The following is a 19,748-nucleotide window of genomic DNA, read 5'->3' as shown; positions in this document are numbered from 1 at the left end:
TCAGAATGTGTTTGAAAAGTCTTTGGACATGTGCATATGGTTGAATGTCACATAACCCTTCAATAGCACTTGATAAACCTTGTCCTTCATGGTCCTATTGGAAAGTCCATCTCTGCTGCCATGTGGAGACTGCCTGGCTTATGGATTAGTTAGTGATCATAGTGCTTTGTTATCATTACAGATATGTGACACCCAAGAACAAAGGATTAAACACTATCATCTGAGTCTGGTCAAGCCAGGATTAGAGATGGCTGAGAACATCTGGTGCTTTTGTCCCCTGTGTGGCACCAAATAGCTTTGAGTCTGTGAACACCTTGGGATTGTCTTGGCTTCTGTGTTCCAGCTGTTTCTTGCTGTATTTGATTTGTGTGGCAAGGTTTTGATAGCAAGGGATTACAGGGGTGGCTTCTGTGAGAAGCTGCTGGAAGCTTCTCCTATGTCTGACAGAGCCAATGCCAGTCAGTTCCAAGATGGATCCAGCTCTGGCTGAGTCCATCAGTGCTGGTGGTAGTGCCTCTAGGATAACACAGTGGTGAAGGAAAAAAAAGAAGGAACTGGGAAAGAACAGGAGAGAGAAGAGAGAGAATATGTGAGAAAAACAGCTATGCAAATCCCACGGCCTGTGAAGAAGGTGTGGGAGGAACTGCTGTGGGTGAGGAATAGAGATTTTCCTGCAGCCTATGGAGCAGACCATGGTGAGGCAGCTGTGTCCCTACAACCCCTGGAGGTCACTGGTGGAGCAGGGATTAACCTGCAGCTCATGGAGGACCCCACACCAGAGCAGGTGGATGCCCAGTGGAGGCTGTGACCCTGTGGAAGCCTGGGCTGGAGCAGGTTTTCTGGCAGGACTTGTGAGGGCACTGATGCTGGAGCAGTTTGTTCCTAAAGGACTGCACATCATGGAAAGGACCTACACTGAGCAGTTCATGAAGGACTGCCTCCAGTGGGAGGGATCCCTGGCTGGAGCAAGGAAGAGTGTAGGGAGTCCTTATCCTGAGGAAAAAGGAGGGGTAGGAGCAACATGTGATGAGCTGACTGCAACTCCCATTCCCATCCCCCTGCACCAGCTGAGGGAGAAGGTAGAGAAAATCAGAAGTAAATTTAAGCCTGGGAAGAAGGCGTTTTAAAGATTTTACTTTATTTCTCATTCTCTTACTTTGTTTTGATTAGTAATAAGCCAATTTCCCCAAGTCCAGTCAGTTTCGCCTGTGATGATATTTGGTGAGTGATCTCTCAAGCCTTACCTTGACCCATGAGCTTTCTGTTATATTTTCTCTCCCCTGTCTGGCTGATGAGAGCAGTGACAGAGCAGCTTTAGTGGGTACCTGGCACCCAGCCAGGGCAAACTCACCACACTTGGTACAAGTTTTGATTAAAGAAAATGCACTTTAGACACTGTGGATAAACTAAACCAGAAATAAGTTTGTTCATACATGATAACAGACTTTTAAAAATTAGTCAATCTTCACTCAGTCACAATGGGTCCTCATTTTCTTTCTTTTACTTCAGTGTGGCCTTTGCACTGTGTTTCACTTTATGCCATTAAAAAGCTATTTGGATGATCAAGTTACTAACTTTTTTGAGATTAATCCCATGTTCTTGCTGATGACATGGCTGTTCTGAACCAGCTTGCTGGTCCCTGGACAGTCTGGAGGGACTTGACCTTGATGGGGGCTGGAGTATAAAGAGGCACCACTGTTCTTTCTTCCTTCTCCTCCCAACTCAGTTTCCAGTGAGGAAGGTTCAGCAATAAAGAAAACATTTACACGAAAGAGTTATTACATGCATCTGCTTTTCTCTTCCCCTGAGAGCAATTATGAACTATTTGAGAAGGGCTGTCCTTGACTGCAATATTTCTGTGTATCACCACCAGCAGCTGTAGTGATGGAAGCACCTGTGTAGGCCACCCTGCAGTGAGACAGCAAATCATTAACTGTTCTCAGACCACTAGATAACAGTGCTAACCCAAACACCATTAGTCAATTTATGCTAGAGTTTGCTTTGTGGATGTTTAATACTTAAATAACTTCATAGTTTAATATAATTTCTAGTTCAGTATCCAATAGCTAATTATGTGTAGTAAAAAAACAACAAAAAAAAACCAAAACAGGCAACTGTGTCAAGAAAAAAATGCTTGCATTTTTATTTTCTATAAATCTGTATAAAGCATGAATGTAGTGTCATGGATTACTTTTTTATGGAAAACAGTCAAATTTCCTCTAGGTCAGATTCCTTGGAGAAGTACATTATAATTACGAATTATGAAAAAAAAGAAAGATTATAGATGGTAATTTGCACTATTAGAGAATTTTCTTTTTTGTTAGAACTGAAAGAACATTGTTTTCTGAGGAGATTTTTACCCATTCACATTATCTGAGGGACTCAGAATTTTGAGCCTTTCAGTTACAGTGGAACTTGAGGTAGCCATGATGAAGACATAGGTTGAAATACTTAATGAATATTTTCACTGATTCTCCTTCCTAGAAACAGAATACTTTTCCCACTTCTCCATCTGCTGTTTTCATTGACTGTAGGACTGTGGTTGCCCCTGAAATTATTGAGCCAGGAACATCATTCTCTGAGGTCATATAGGAGAATTTTCTGTTACAAGGCTATGAGGAAATAAAGGCAAAAATTTTGGAAGATGAAGTTTGGGTTTTCCGGGGCATGATTTTGATTGTGTAGGGTGATCTGGAAAGCCTGGAAATTCTGCCATCTCCTTTAGTTTTGAGCCAGTTCTGGAAAAGTGAAGGTTGCATTGGGATAGTTCAGGAAAGTTTGCAGTAGGAGGTGTGAGAGAATCCTGCTGATTTAGAACTGGGATGCGATAGACAGCTCCTGTTACATGGCATGGAAAATACTTCCCTGATATGCTTGTCTTGTTGTGATGATGTCTGTAATAGTGATGACAGTGATGAGGAGGGTGTCCTGGAGGAGGGGGACAGGGTGGTCCATGGTGGTGAGGAGGGTGGTGGTGACCTGGTCCATGAGGTGGGGGACAGGGTGGTCCATGGTGGTGAGGAGGGTGGTGGTGACCTGGTCCATGAGGTGGGGGACAGGGTGGTCCATGGTGGTGAGGAGGGTGGTGGTGACCTGGTCCATGAGGAGGGGGACAGGGTGGTCCATGGTGGTGAGGAGGATGGTCATGGTCTGGTCCATGAGGAGGGGGACAGGGTGGTCCATGGTGGTGAGGAGGATGGTCATGGTCTGGTCCATGAGGAGGGGGACAGGGTGGTCCATGGTGGTGAGGAGGGTGGTGGTGACCTGGTCCATGAGGTGGGGGACAGGGTGGTCCATGGTGGTGAGGAGGATGGTCATGGTCTGGTCCCTGAGGAGGGGGACATGGTGGTCCATGGTGGTGAGGAGGATGGTCATGGTCTGGTCCATGAGGAGGGGGACATGGTGGTCCATGGTGGTGAGGAGGATGGTCATGATGTGGTCCATGAGGAGGGGGACAGGGTGGTCCATGGTGGTGAGGAGGATGGTCATGATGTGGTCCATGAGGTGGGGGACAGGGTGGCCCATGGTGGTGAGGAGGATGGTCATGATGTGGTCCATGAGGAGGGGGACAGGGTGGTCCATGGTGGTGAGGAGGATGGTCATGGTCTGGTCCTTGAGGAGGTAGAGTAGGATGATGATGATCTGGTTCATCATGGGGAGGAGGGGGAGAAGAAAGTTCTTTGTTGCTGTCTTGATCTTCCTTGCTGGATTTGGGGTTATGCTCAAGGTCTTCAGGTCTGGACTGAGAAGAGGGGGGACATTCATGTCTGTGGTGATGCTTATGGCGATGTCTGTGACCAAAATGATGATGACAGTGGGGATGTCTGTGTGGATGTCCCAGGGCTGAATGTTTCCCTCTTTGCCCACAGCCATGGTGCTGTTTATAAAAACAACAGGGAGGAAGTATTAATCAGGTGTTGATAGGGTAGAAGAAATTGATGAGAAAGAGAGAGGGGGGAGTTAGCAGGTTTGCATTCATAGCTCTAATGATCTTTAAGGAAAAAAATCTGTATTTTTTTCATGATGGGGGAGAAGGAATAGATAATAAAATGCCAAGTTACTGAAAATCTGCCTGAAATACTACACCATTTTGAAATTATATAACCAGCTGAGAAGTATTTGTGATAGATCAAAACAAAACAAATCCACACTGGAGTAGCTGTTGTGATATAAACTGGAATACCAGATATGATAAAGATCATCTCCCCTCCCCTTGCTTTCTAAAATTCCTTTGAACTTTTTTGCCAGTCTCTACTCACTGACGCTTAGTCAAGTGATTAAACTGAGAGAAGACATGCTTGAAAGGAGTGGTAGGGACAGCTCAATTCTGATCAATCCTTTGAGTGACCTAGGACTTGCAGGTCAGTCTGTCCTGACAGGCTGCATCGCACCCAGGCAATAGAAAATTTGCATAAATTTTACAATCATCTGCCAGTCTGGGCTAAGCAAGATTGCTGCAACCTGCATGAGGATACAGCCAGAGATGTGTCCATAACTGAGTACATACCCAGGGATGGTAGATTTCGCAGCTTATATCTGCTCCATCAGCTTCATCTGCATCACTGATAACTCTTGCCTTGCAGAATCCGGTGTGCTAAGCAAAAGACAAGGAAAAAAACCCACAATGCACATCTGGGTTCTTGTGATGGAATTAATACAAACTACTGAATGTTCAACATTTTACAAGTTAGGCTATTCCTTTGACACCTAAGTATCTTCACATAACTTAGCCAGATCCAGAGCCTTCTAACCAATGCTTGCTAGGGATTAATGATGATTAAAATAAGTGCTGGTTTTGGGGGGTTCTTGACTGTGATGCACTCTAGATGCACTTCACCATGTGCAGCTAGGGGGCTACTACTCTGCATCTCACTTCCATTTTGATGTCTGAGAAATTGGCCAGCCACTAATGCCTCCAGAATGAGTACTCTTGGGTGCCTGATTTTTCTTCCTTTTTTTTTTCCCCACCTTTGCTTGTCAAACATCTCTTCAGATTGGAGTATAAAAAACCAGAGAAGGTGATGGATGTAAATCATATAAACCAAAAGTTTTACATATTTTATTTTTTCCATGTTTTATTTCATTATTTCAATTTAGTTTCTGGGAAATAATTTATTCTGAAATTATGAAATCTTGCCTAGCTGTTTCTTTGGTGTAGACTATAACAGTAATGAAAAAATGGGGTGAAGAGAACACTTTTGATAGTTTTCTGCAGATGACCTTGAATTATTCCACTCTCCATTCTTCTGCAGCAAAAAAAGCAACCCTGAGCTCATTGGGATTACTTAAGACATATTTTTTTTTTAGGAACTATGACTCATATTGGTGTAAAAGTTTTTATGGACAGAGCATGAATGATTTGCTAGGGATTGGCCACAATTTGAATCCAAAAGCTAGATACAACCTGAAAAACTCTAGGCCTCTAACATGCCAGATTCCAATTACATTAAGATTTGAGAGTTCAGACTGTTTCCTTATAAAAGATAATGGAGCAGCTGTAAAATTAGGATCTGGGCTTGGACATGCTGGATTTTTAGTTTTGAGTTTGGGTGCATGCTTATAATAAACACTTGAAAATATATTGGTAGAATCTTACTGGTACCACCCTTTATATCAGTTCTTGTTCTAAAACTTTACTTACAGCATGCCAGTCATGCAGAAAATCACATTCCAGTGCCTGATCTGTTTCCTGCATAGATTTTGAACAGTTGGTCTCTTTTATAGAGAATCCCAAAATGTGACCTTCACGGGAGGCAGTCTGAAACCAAGAGGTCAAAGAAGAAGTGGTGACTAGGTGTATTTAAAGTCTGTCAATTTTCAGAGCAACCATACGCCATCTTATTGTCAAAATCCCATCTACCTCATGCTTTCCTTACCTGTCCTGTTCAAATGTTCATGCACATACACATATTCAGCAAGGAAAACAGGTTAGATAATTTATATCTCATGCCCTTACTGCTTCCAGGAACACTTGCTTTAATTCTTTGTTTAGTATGCATGTGTTATAAAATCTGTTACTTTTACAGCCTGTGTTTTTAGGAAGTAGTGTCCTTTGAGTCTTCTCCCTAAAGTGAACTGCTGCTTCTGTGAAAGTAGAGAGATCTATTGGATGGCAACCACCCATTTCCAGTGTTGGGAGTGCATAGTATTAGAGTGCTGATGTTAATTTGAGGTGAAATTCTGCCGGTTACTGTAAGAATGTTGCTTTCTTTGTTGTCAAGGGCATTAGTTATAGAGAAGGCCTTACTCCATATGAACATGGGAGAAAGCCTTTGTGATCCCATTAAAATCCATAAAGAGGTGTTTCATTTTAATTTCCAGCTATAGCAGTACTTTTATATCAAGTCTGTGTTGAAGGTGTCCTTAGCATGTGTGCACATACAAGTTTCACTAGTTAAACTAAATTGGTTGAAAGTGCATGCACATACTTTATGGTGTTTTTTATTGTAATTCATAGTTTCTGAGTGTTAAAATCCAGTGGTACAATGTAAAGTGTTGCTGTAGCTGAAGATGGTGAAGTGTGAAAAACCAAGTGTTTGGGGAGAAACACATGAACCCAGGCAATGTGAAAACAATCCCTTTCTAAATGGCAGTAGGGATACAGCGTGCACAGGGCTCCAGTGTGGGACACTGTCAGGTTTCTGAGCGATATTAAAAGCTGCAGGGAGGTGAGTTTGGCATGCTATCATTTAGGCAGTTTCCAAGATCAACATGTATTATGATGGGAGCCTTGGGACCTCATTACAGAGGTGTCCTGGGCTGACACATGTGTTGGCAGAATGATCCCATGCTGTTTAAGTGAAAGTCTCCAGTATCTACCAACAAGAAATTTTGTTATTAATATACTTCAAATCACCCAAAGGATAAATCTTCATGTTGACTTCACTTAGATATGGAGATATTTACCAGACCCAGAAGTTCTTCAAGAGCTACAGCACAAATTCACCTCCCTTCCTCAGAGTGCTGCTTTGCTCTGCAGCAAGAGTCAAAATGATGCTGAGCATGTTCCACTGTTTGTTGTACCCATGTGATAAATATTCTAAGAGTAAAAAATTATCTGTCTGCGACTGACAAAAGTGTGACTGTGATAATACATGACTGTCCATCTTGAAGTCTGCTCAGTAGTAAATAAACCCATGTATGTAACATATGTCAAAATTAAAATATGTACACAAAGGAGGCCTTGAATTCTGAATGCCATCATACTGCCATAGTTCTTTAGCAAATGAGAAGTCCTTTTGCTTTCACACACCTAAATTAAAGTTGATAACAAGTCTTCGCTAAAGTAGGACCTTCAACTTAGATCTGATCCTAGAAGGGTTTCAGTTCTGGCCCCATGGTCTTGGAGTTGCTCACAAAATTGTGTCATTTCTAAGTAATTCTAGGAGCAAATGCCACTTACCATCTTTAAAACTCTTTCAACTTTATCCACAGCGAAGTTGTTTGTGTGGTTACCTTCACTGTTGAATTTCCTCAGGGCCTTTGCAGCAATATCTTTGTGTTGCTCAGTGACTTCTAAGGCTTCAAGTTTCACAGGACAGTCTTTGCACTCTACTAAGTCAGGTGGAACTGTGAAAACAAATAATTAACTAATATTACAGTGGATATTAATACTCCTGGGAGTGTGCCCATGCCTTTAATGTGAACTCATAATGTGAAACTTAAATGCAGCATTTCCTTGGAAGTGAAATACCTGTCCCTTGCTCCACAAATAAGGGTTTGTTCTGTAATGTGAAAACAACCCAAACCCATGAAAATGAGTATTCTTATGAATCACCTTAGATTCTTACCACCCCAAATGTGCAGTCTTCCCAAATTTACATTTGTTCTGATGTTCATCATCATATTTTGGTGGACTGGAATGGTGATATCAGCTGACATCAATAAAGTCTGGTTTAGAGGAGTAGGGTAACCTTAATTCTATTACTCATTCTTAACATTCCATTTGAATTATCTAAAATATGAATTACAAGCAGATGAATGGATCTGTTATGGTTTCCATACACTGGTGGTGTACAGACTTTGGTACAAGGGCTGGTTTGAGGTATGCATTGGCTTACAGCAGTGGTTATTTTACCTGGACTTAATGTACAATTAAATCCATATAGTTGAGGTTTCTTCAGCAGATGGTTTGTATATGTGATAATCTTACATTGCCCAAAGTCCTGAGAGGAAAAAAGAATACATGATTATGATGTTATTTTCCCTGGATTTAATTGGATGTAGGCGACCATAGAAATTATACCTCCTTTCAATGTGCAGTGCCTCTAAGAATAACAGATGTGGTCATTAATGCCATGTTTGATCAGGTAGCACTCAAAATTTGTCTTCAGATAAAATGGGATCTCTCTGTACAAGAGCTTTTATTTTAATTCTCAGTTTGCATGATTGAGTAGACAATGGAAAACTGAAACAGCTTTCTTAGTCATCCTGATACTTATTTAGAGTAGGATAAGACAAGATGACAGGGAAACTTAGAATGCCATGTTATACAAATCTTGGTCAAAAGTGGATGGACCTTTTCATCAATTCCTTTTCTCCAATAAAAAAAAGAATAAATGCTTTCTCTTGTCTGCTCCTGGGCCTTCTTCTTTCTCCTTTGTCATAGTATCACAATTCCCATTTAAATAAAGTTTTGGACTGGGAGTTCTCATCACTGGAGTGCAAAAGAAAGGACAAGTATTGCTGTACATTGTTCATGCAATGACACTACCAATCTTTCCCATTGTCATACCACAAATGGTATGACAGAAAACTGACAAAATATACCACTGGTATTTCTGGCTCATATACCAGGAACATGCTTAAAAAATAATTTCTAGTGCCCTTTAGTTGTCAGCAAATTACCCTTAAAACATAAGTTCTGCCACAAGCAGTGGAATGTGGAGTATAGTTCCTTTGAGACAGCAAGTTAAATAAGTTATACTTATTTGAAGACTCAATCCTTTCCCAAGCTTTTAGCATATATTTAACATTCTAGAATTAGATATAGTTTGGTTTAGAAAGAGCCATATTAAAGCCCAGTGTTCTCTGAGACACACACTTCTGGGCAGTTCAGAGGAAGATCAAGTTAGTGCATTATTGGTGTATGAGTTGGTGCAGATGCCATTGCTTGCCATTGGATAGGTGTGACTGTAGTCACAGGACTCCCAGTGTCTTCTGGATAAGACAGAGCATTCCGTTTCCAGCACATCCAAAGTTAAGTAGAGGACCGTTGAATTTCCCTGGAAGAGAAGTGCAAGTGAAACAGAGTTTGTAGACAAGAAGTTTGATCTGAAATAAACTTTTTTGAGGTCACTATATTTAATCTTTAATGCAGCTTCTCCAGTTCTTTATTAAGGTTTTTCAGAGCTATCAAGTACAGGAAGTGTTTAGGCTGGAAGGGACCTTTGGAGGTCATCTTGCCAAGCCACTTGCTCAAGGCAAAGCTGAAACTTCAAAGTTTCGACTGCATTCTCTGTATCACCAAGACAGACATTCCACAACATTTCTGGGCCATTCTAGTACTTCACAACTTTCTCCATGATTTAGTTTTATATATAATCAGAATTTCCCTTCCTGCAACTTACACTTGTTGCCTCTTATCCTTTTGTTGATAACCTGTGAAAAGTGTCTGTTGTTAATATGACATTCATCAAGTAGGGAAAATGCCATTGTTAAAAGGTTGCCATTCCCTATTTCTGGTTTTCCCATAGAATGTACTGTTCTATTTGGACATCAGTTGTCTAAGCAGCCAATTCTGTATGTACATCCATTTCAAATTACCTTAGTGACCAGAGACTTTCAGACCTTTGCTTCCTGCTCAGTTTATTCAGGGAGGGATGCAACAACACTTTAATAATCCCAATCAGAATCCTTAACTCTGAAACTATTCTAGTATGTTCTGTCTCCTGAGCAAATACGATTAGGAGAATTAAAATTTGAATTTGGATGGCAGTGTAATGGCATCTGGTGCTAAGAATCTTCTGTGGCCCACAGAAACGATTTTGGAATGGATTATTTAAACTTTATTCAGCCCTTGTACGGACATTCAGAATAAACAGATATGTATTTTATTTTGTCATTTAGATAAAAACGTGCAAAGCCCTTCAATGTGAAGTGTCCTTGGGCTTTATGAAATTCCATCCATTCAAGTTCCTTTTTCAGTGTTTCTTTATAGATGAGACCTTGAAGAATTGCTGCAGTTTAGTGTAATATTTTCACTAGTAAGAGTCCACCAATGTCATGGTAAACACTGGTTTTGCAATATTTGTATATCTTAGCATTGTGTCTAATTTTAAAATAGGGGTTAAATGTCTACATCCAAATACGCAGTAGAAAATTCTTCTGTTCATCTCCTCAATAACTCTTTGGGGGAAATATGGTATCTTCTTAGTTGTTTTAAAAGCATTTTGCCCACACAAGTCCAGAACTGTGTTGTTGTGGATACCTGAGTATCTTATGCTTCTAGAACTCCTGTGTAAACCCAGTAGAGATTTGTCTGAAATTGCTCTGCTTAGATTTCTGAAGGGGATGATATGATAAACCTGTTGCACACTATTGCATGGAGAAACAAAAATAATGTTTTGGTCTTTGTTTTTTTAATATATACACATTCTTAATGTTATCTTGGCAGTGGAACCAAAGAAAGGTCTAGCACAATAATGTACATGATTAGTGTGCAGGAGATCACATCTGGTGGCTTTGGGTCTGAGAACATACAGAGACCTTACAGAGAGGGTTCTTTAGCAGTCAGACAGAGAGAAGTGTCTTTTCTGTTTTTGTAGACACTGTGTGACAGCTGAAGAGGGATGGCACATACATAGCTGCATGGCAGCAGAATTCTTTAAGGACAGGAGACTTCAGGGTTTAATATCTTAATGCAGAAGAGATTCTTCCCAGCTGAAGCTCTTTAACTGCCTGACTACTGTGTACAACCCAATGATATTACTTGCTGCATTCTTGTCTTTGGAAAGCAAAAAATTCCATCGGGTTTTTTTGCAGGTGTACCTGAAGACCTGTGACAAGCTGGACTTTGGGTCCCTTTCTGAATCTATACTTGTCCTTACAGGCACTACCAAGCAGCTCCATCAAACACTATCCTGTTTTTTCTGTTGCTATACTGGGATGTCTGTGATGGTGCATGTGTGCCTGTATACCAGTTTCATAATCAAGCAGCTGAAAGCTACCAGGTGCATTAGTAAATCTGCTTGTCCTTGCTCTCTTTTATGTACTAGTCAAAGCCATTTTATTCTATTGCTTTTTCTGCTATTGATTTGTTTTGGCATTTCAGCAGTCATTTAGAAATGCTTATGTTATCTTCTCTAGGAAAAAAAAAATGGAAATAGGAAGGAAATAGAAAATGACTGATAGGGATTCTCTATCCAGTCCCTCCCCTGTTTTGTAGAGTAGCAACTCCTTTGACTTCCTCTGCCTTTTTCCCTTTCCACCAGTTTATTCAGGTATGTCTGAAATTAAGGTAATAACAAAATATCAATCTTGCAGGATGCATTGGTCTAATTAATGTTAGACATTCATGGAATAAAGAAACCTTCTGAATATAAATTTTGAGTGTACCATCTGAAACCAGACAGCAGACAGAACAGATTAATTTCCAGAGTTGTATAGAGCTGTTCAGAGCATCTCTTATGCAAACATCCTGCTGGCCAAGAGAAGAGAGGCCATTCAGCATTGTTTGAAATCAAGTTTATGTGCAGTAAATCATACACAAATGAATACTGAGGTGTTGTAAATCACAGCTGATTCATTGGATTACATCAACATTGTTCTAGTAAAAGCAATAAACATAAGCTCTTAATTACCTGGCTCATTATTTAAAAATCACAGTCTTGTGTAAATCAGCCTTTAAGTTCATACTTACTAAATGTAGTTCATGTGCATCAGCAACACGGAACAAACCAAAAACGTAACCATCTCTGCGATGTCTGTTGACCAAATCCAGGGCCACTCCTGCATCTGTTTCAATGGTGTTACAGTCTGCAGGTGTAATGCTTATTTCATTTTGGGTATTAGAGCACTGCAGTAGTGTTAGAAAAAAAGCTGAAGCTAGAAGCAGCATTTTGTTTGCAGTGTTCGGTCACTTGTGCCCATGCCCTGATAAAGCCAGCCTGCTTTTAAATCAGAGCAGCCCTCCAAAGTTATAAATGAATGCTAAAAGGGCATGGTTTTATATAAGTTTAAGTGTCATGTCAGACAGCCATTACCTTGACCCTGGATTAACATTTGCAAACAGCAAGTAAATGATTATATAGTGATTGATCAGATTTTGAAGAAAGTAGGCTTTATAACCTGTCTGGACTACCCTCCAAAGGGCCTGTTTATGAATCTTTATGCAGATGTTGTGCAATGGTGCTTTATCATGGAAAGAACTTACTTCTAACTGTGTTAGGCTGAGCCTGGCAGTAAGAAGGTCCAGTTTATGTGTGCAGATATTACACAATCTTGGTCTTCTGTTTACTATTAAAACAGTTGAACTGAAAATATGCTGAAATATTTGTGGTCAAATTATGGCTCTATTCATATCCCTGTTTTTACAGAAATAAGGAATTCACTCAGATGTGGAAAAGGGATATAGCTCAAGGTGCACTGCAGGCTGGTGGTCTGTAGCTGCTATGTGAGTACCTCCTACTCCTCCAGCTAAAGAAAATTTAGAGCATATTTCTATCAGCTTTACATCATTTCAGACTGGTACTCAGAAAGGGACTGACTGGCTAATACTGTGTAACCTAGGTATGGCAAGAAGTTACATAAAGCTGCCTTTGCATTCTCAACCTGAGCAGTTTTGTGTGTTTTTTTGGCTGTGGTAGCCCTCATAGACTTCTTTAGAGAATTGCTGGTAATTTTTCTTTTTGTATTTAATAAAATAATGCAGTACCTAGTAAGATTTATACCTTTTAAGTATATGCCAACATCCTCTCCTAAGCAGAAAGGATGAGATGTTCTCTCGTTGTATTCAAAATCTTTTTTTCAGGATAGTTTAAGACATTCTTAAAAGGCAGTAATTGCTTGTCAGGGAGTGGCTGAAGATGGAATACAAAATTTAAACACCAAATAAGAAAATACAAAAATGCAAAGTGAGTCCAAAATGACAAGGTCAGACTCAGATGAGGAATTTTCCAAATCTAGTTTGATGTGAAGGTTGGATTAGCTTCTCACAGAAAAAGTGCTGGCTGTAGATTTGACTTGGGGGCTGGAACCTGGGTGATCTTTAAGGTCCCTTCCAAATCAAAGCATTCTATGATTCTATGACTTGGATTTACATGTTTGACCATGAAGGGGTTTTTTACTTATTTTTTTCAGAAACCTTCAGAAATACAGTGAATAATTATCCTTAACAATTACCTAATTTAATTAATCTTTATTTTTAAAAATTCCACTTCTTAGCAGGTTGTCTAAGAAATCATGTTCTAAAATGAACTGAGCTGAAGCAGTATATTTCATTCATTAGTTCAGGACACAACAGTTCTCTGGTAATAGATAAGCTAAATGGAACATCTTACAATACTAGAACCAGGAGCACAAAAAAACCATCATGAGTAAGTTTAAAATGGTTTAAAATAGTCCCCTCGCTTGTGGAACTTGTTGCCACAGAAGGATCTGGATGCAGATACTGTCACTGAGGGCAGAAATTGCTTAGAAAAGTCCATGGGCAGCAGGTCCTGACCTGGATACTAGAAAGACTCAGCAGAAGAGAACCCTTTAAAGTCCCTGGTGGAATGATTCTGGGTGCTGGAAAAGTACAAGGGGACTGCTTTGCAGAGAGGGGCAGGTCATAAGCTTCTTCTAACCACAATTGTCTTTTGCTACTGGGAGAGATGGATACTGGGCTGGATGCACAACTGTTCTGATGAAATAGATCATTTCTTTTGGCTTGATTTTACAATATTTCATTATAATTACTCAGAATCTCTTCCAGGAGGTGGTAAAAAAGCAGTGAAATAAATGTTGTGTAAATAATCAAAGACATTTGAAATATATCACATAATTTAAAAATAAAGTTCCTGTTATTGCTGTGTTCCAAATTGCACCCCAATTCATTTATTACAATAGTTGTTAATTTTTTCAAATGGACAGAGATACTGAAGAAAAGCATTGGATTAGGTGATTTATAACATAATTTTCTCAGCTGTCTGTTGTTTGCAGATTGTTCTTTTTTTTCCTCTTCTGTTCTCTTCTTCTTCATTGTGACACTCATAATTTTTTTTATACCATAGCTTATGTATATTTTATGTATGAAATTGAAACAGTATGAATAAACACTGGAAAATGTGCAATTTCTGCAAAATTGACTGCAGAAGTAAAGTAAGACTCTGTTTCCACTCTAGAGAGTTTTGTCCTTGATTTCTTTGGAAAAGAAAGATTTGATCCTTTTATTAAAGCATTGACAAGAACTCCAGGCACAGTAAGAGCAGTTAATTAAATATTGGTTGTACTTAAGTCAGAATAATGTATTTTTATCACTTCTCCTTCAGTTTGACATCTTTTTAAAAACTTATTTTGTTTTTATATTTATTACTTTTAAGTTTTGTGTGTTGCTTTAATGAAGACATCTCTGTAAAAAGATTGCTGGAAGGAATAGAAATATTTATCCAAACATGGCATTTCTCTTGCATAGTGTATGAAAACCTCATTTATGACTTTTACCAAGGCTTGACTTGCAACAGTAAGAGGTGATCCACATTCAGACTTAAAGGATATGGTAAAGGATAAACATCCATCCTAAACCTCTCCAGAGCACTGGGAGAACACATCAAAGAGGCTTATCTTCCCCTCTTGAAAAACAGTGTATGAAATGTGCAATAAATATAACTTTAAATGAGAGGGATAGGAAAAGGAGAGCTGACACATAAAGGAGATGATATGCAATAACCAATTCCTCCTTTCCTAAAGTACAGCTGTAATTATTTACAGATATCCCTGGCTTCTTGGGAGCACAGCTGCTATGAGCAGACTGTTCTCTGCCTTCTGCAGGAGTGCTTCACACCCAGGCTGGTGTCACCAGCACATTGCACAGCTCTGTCACCTGTGCAGGCTGCAAAGCCTTTCCCATCTCATACTGTGCTGCTCTGCAGCCACTCCTGCTCCTGCTCCCAAGCCAGAGCCCAGCTAACACAGACATGTGTGGCTCTAGCTGCTTAGAGATGAATTCTAGGCTGGCTTATCTTTTTTTTCAGTCTGAAATTCCCCAGAGCTTCAGGCGTTATTGGTCTTGATGCAAAAACCAAAAAAGATTTGCAGTTCTTGGGGTGGCTCTGCACTTAACAGGAATGTCCCCAAGTAGGACAGAAAAATATGTAAATGTGACATGTCTTATTTTTATCTGCTGGGTGTAAACAGGATGGCTCCAATGCAAATGCAATGTTAGACAAATTTGCTTTGGTTATGGTTTTCAGAGTAGCAGCTCCAGCTACAGCTTCCCCTCTCTGCAGCTTATTTTCTAAGCCTGCAGCTTATTTTTCTTTACCAGTCACCACTTTTTTATCAAACTTGTAGAAGTTTCATCACCTTGTCTATCAAATTTCACTCAAAGAGACCTTAAGTTCAAAAGCTATTTGGAGGAGACAAACTGTCAAGTGAGCAGGTTGACAATCTAGTTACAGAAGTCTTGTTGCTTAGGAGGCCTCAAGGACTAACACAGGAAATAAAAAGGGTGTCAGTATTCCTTGTCTTGTCCTCAGTGTCTTTGGCTGCAAATTGCTTTTCAGAAAAAAGCAGTCTAATTGTAAATTGATGACTGTAAGGATATGTTGAAAGACTGACCTTTCTGCAGAGGGGCTTGAGAGGCTGGGGGAAAAGGTGAGGTTTAGAATCTGATGTTAAGAATAGAGTCAGAGGGAGTTCTACATCTCAGATGCAGAAGAAAATGCTTAACTATGAAGTGTGTGCCATAGGTAGGTTCTGAAGTCACACAAATAGAATTTATATTTAGTTTATTTTATAAAAACCTTGTTTTTAAAACCCATCTTAAGAACTTTGATGTCTGGATCTTGCTTTTAAAAATCTTCTGTTTCCTTTGAATATTACTGTTCCTGTTTTTGCACATGGTGCCTCACTATATTCAGAGGTGAAGGCTTGAAAGTATCAGATTAAAATGTTAACAGTCCTGGAGGTTATTGACCATCATTTATCTGTGCCTGAATAAAAAATGTTGTTCATGTGAAATTGGAATGTTTGCTCAAACAAACATCAGACCACATTTTAGACCACATATTGCCCAGATAAGTTGTTGATGGATGGTATTATTTCATAGGATCAATAAGTGTTGAAAAACCGTAAAACAAAATTGAAAAGCGAATCAGGAATTGTCTGCCCAAATCCATCTGCTTCTCATCTCCAGTACTGGATGAAAGGCTGCTTTGTGTCACTGGCCTGTTCTCTGCAGGACAAGGACAAGCAGCACGTACCAGTTCAGAGCCCTGGGAGGAGGTGAGGGGCACCCAGGGTGTGGCTGGAGGGACACAGGGTGTGTTACTGCCCAGCTGCTGTGCTCACACTGCCTGGAAGCTGAGGCCAGGAGATGGATTCAGCACAACCTGGGCATGTTTTTAAGAGGATTTCCTGCAGTCCTGTCTCAGAGTCAGTGTGGAGACAAGCTGCCCATGTGGGTGTGCTGGAGGGAGAATGCTGCAGTGCTGGCCCACTCACAGATTGGCATAAAGGTGCTGAGTCAGCAGCAGGATTTGAAGCCCTGATGAATAAATGCTACCAGCTGTTAATGATATCAATGCCATATGGAGTGCTGCAGTATCCAGGTATGTCCTGAGGACAAAGGAAACACAGAAACTATACAACCTCAGACTCCTTCTTGTAATTCAAGAATTTAATCTTGGACATCAGTACCAGGACTCTATTATGGTAACACTGGTGGTGGCCCAGGTGGCACTGAAACTGGGGATGGACTCTGTGCTGGAGTGGCCACAGCAAATAAAGGAAATGCTCGTGACTCTGCACTGACCACTGGTGCTTTGCTGATCTGTGCTGGAGGTACAGCTATTGCTCAAATAAACACCCCTTCTTCTGTTTATTTTTAAATCAGAGAAGTCTTTGAACCCAAATCCCAAATCCAAGTTAGGGAAATTATTGATTCAAATGTCATTTCTGAGCCTCATCTGCAGAGCAGGCTACACAGTATCCAAATGGAATGCTCAAAACTGGGCATCCAGACTTTCCAGTTTCCCCTGTTTATGTTCACACCAACTCCACTCCATTTATCTCCATTCACTGTGGCTATTCAATTTACTGTTGTAAGAAGCCATAGCCAAGAAAAAGAACTGAGTGAAATTGGGTATTTGTGTCTGTGACTAGCAGTTAATGAAGCTGATTTCTTCCCCAGTGCTCCTTTAGGGGAAGAATCTGGTTGTGTATGTTGATAAAAGTCTCAGTAATGTCATTAAACTGATGGAGCCACAGTGAGAATAGAATCAACATGCAAACAGTTAATAAAAAGGACTGTGCAGCAGAAGTGAGAAGTGTGGTGATTAACTGAAAAGAGGAGCAAACCCAGTGTTTTGAAACTCCCTGAAGTGTGACAGGCTGTTGCCCCAGTGCTCAGTTCCCTGGCCCACTGAAGGCAGCCATGGGTGCTCTGTGTGAGGGCGTGGAGCAGTGCCTGGGATCCCAGCCTGGGGCATATGGCAGGTCAGCAGTTCCTGTCCAGGGAAGGAGAACACTCTGGTTGTGTTAGAGAAACCTGAGCTGGCAAAGGTGAAACTTCCCGAGGGAAAAACAAGATGCTGTAATTGGATGACTTGATAAAAACGGGAATGCTGACACAGCCTAGAGCTCCTACTGCAATAAGAATTAGTTAGCATTTGAATTTCAGGATTTTTCAAGAACTGTCTGATTTTGAAAGTTTTTCTACTCTGAAATGAATGAAACCAAAATATATTGAAATTTTTCATAATGTAGAATTAAAGTGGAATTATTTTTGGCTCAGTTGATATGTTTCACACATCAGTTTTTAGCTTATTTTAATCTTTGAAGCAAATTAATTCTTTATATCAAATTTATGTTTTTAAGAGTTTTGCAGACTGAAAATGCAAACATAGTTTCTGTGAATAAAATTCTAAACATTTCAATGTTATTTTGGTCCCACTCAAAATAAAATAATATTTTATATTTTATTTATAATAGTAAAATAATACATTTTAATCAACTTGCAGAATGCCAGGATACTTTGACAAAACCATAGTTTTTTGTTGGAAGGCTCTTTAAATGTAGAAATTATCCAGGATCTCTAGGGATGATACAGCTCATAAAAGCTTGAAACTATATTTTATTGATTTTTTTTTTGAAGAAATGCTCTTACAGATCTGGTGGCAACCGGAAAAAGGCTTTATGGTCTCATACAAACCCCTTAATTATTGCAAATATCAGTGTACTCCTGGCCACAGATGACATTTCTTTCCTATGTTCATTCTTTTTCTTCTTGTCTTCTCATTTATTTATGTTTGTTTTTGTCAGTACAATTACCATGTCTGACTTTGGTGAAATTGATTTTTCTTGGCTGCAGGCTGTCGAGTGTCCCTGTGGCTTTTATTATAAGGCAGTTAATATGACCTATCTCAAGAAAGAATTAGGCTGATTTTTTAAAATCATTGTTTTTCCTGCACAGCAGCATCACTAGAGCATAACAATCTCAACAGCCTGGATTTGATTCTTCACCAGCCAGAATTATGTGCAGAGACTTCACCCGCATGTAGGCTCTTCCACATGCTTTAAGTGAGGTATGAAGCATTAAGAAAAAATGATCTTTCTTGAGATTTTCTACAGGAAATACAAAAATAGGCTAAGCTCTTCACATTATAATTAAGTTTACCCACAAAATAGCAAAACCTCACTAGCTTTTAATGCTACCCATTGCTGCAGTGCTGTTCCCTGTCCATGCCCTGTTCTATGCTGTGACCCTCCTGAGAGCGTGGCTGCTCCAGGGGGGTTTGATGCGGGGTGCCAGGCTCAGCACGCCGGGGCTGTTCCTTGGTGGCCTTGGGGACAAAGCACTCCTGGGGAGTGCTGGGGAGGCCACGGCCCCACTTCCCTCAGGAGCTGCTTTGGGCTGAGGCTGCAGTGTTTGTGCCCTGCCCAAGCTGCAGCTCCTGCTGCATTGCAGCCGTGCCTGTGCCTGTGCCTGGCCCCAGATGCAGGGGCAGGTGCAGACCCACAGATGCAGGGGCAGGTGCAGAGGCAGGTGCAGACCCGCAGCCCTGTGTCCCTCACGCTGTCGGGTCACTGCGGACTTGCTGGGACACTGCTGGGCTGTGCCTGACTCACTGCCATGACCACTCCAGCCCCTGACCATGCCTTGCTAACTCGCATTCAGGGCTTGCCCTCAGGCCTGCCTCCTGCCCCTGGACTGACACAGAGACCTGGCTCCTTCAATAACCTGACTTCCATGCCTGGCTGTGCCTGCTCGCCTCCCTCAGGCACCACAGGAGAGGCCCCTGCCCCGCCAGCCTGGTTGTCACACTTGGCTCATCTCCCCATCCCCTAGGGAGCAGCCATCTCCCTCTGGGCCCTGACAGATTTTGCTACCAAGGATATTTTTTTTCTGATGTCTTTGGGCTGTCCCAGCCCTGCAAGTTCTTTTATCCTCCACAGTTACCTTTCCTTCATGCCCTGCTTGATGGGGGGAATTTGAGAATTAAAAGCCAAATACTGTTGTTGGAAAATGCCTCTGTTAAATTTCTTTTCCCAATCTGTTCTTGTGCTTTCATAAAACTGAGAATGCCAAAGATGAAGACTGTAACAAA

General features: G+C 40.7%; 1 protein-coding gene and 1 long non-coding RNA gene across 2 annotated transcripts in view; one reads left to right on the top strand and one right to left on the bottom strand.

The window, feature by feature from the left end:
• LOC143694853 (uncharacterized) overlaps positions 1-19,748 on the top strand; it is a 114,291-nt gene that overhangs the window by 24,144 nt on the left and 70,399 nt on the right. The window lies entirely within an intron of this gene.
• Positions 2,585-12,058, bottom strand: HRG (histidine rich glycoprotein). Its single transcript, XM_077184103.1, has 8 exons — positions 11,861-12,058; positions 9,117-9,224; positions 8,078-8,165; positions 7,403-7,569; positions 5,642-5,758; positions 4,508-4,594; positions 3,637-3,877; positions 2,585-3,372 (listed from the first exon to the last, which is right to left on the bottom strand). Exons 1-8 carry the CDS (start codon positions 12,056-12,058, stop codon positions 2,585-2,587), a joined length of 1,794 nt encoding a protein of 597 aa, XP_077040218.1.

The sequence above is a fragment of the Agelaius phoeniceus genome, chromosome 10 (genome assembly GCF_051311805.1).
Source record: "Agelaius phoeniceus isolate bAgePho1 chromosome 10, bAgePho1.hap1, whole genome shotgun sequence".
NCBI lineage: Eukaryota > Metazoa > Chordata > Aves > Passeriformes > Icteridae > Agelaius > Agelaius phoeniceus.
This window is presented reverse-complemented; position numbering and strand designations above follow the sequence as displayed.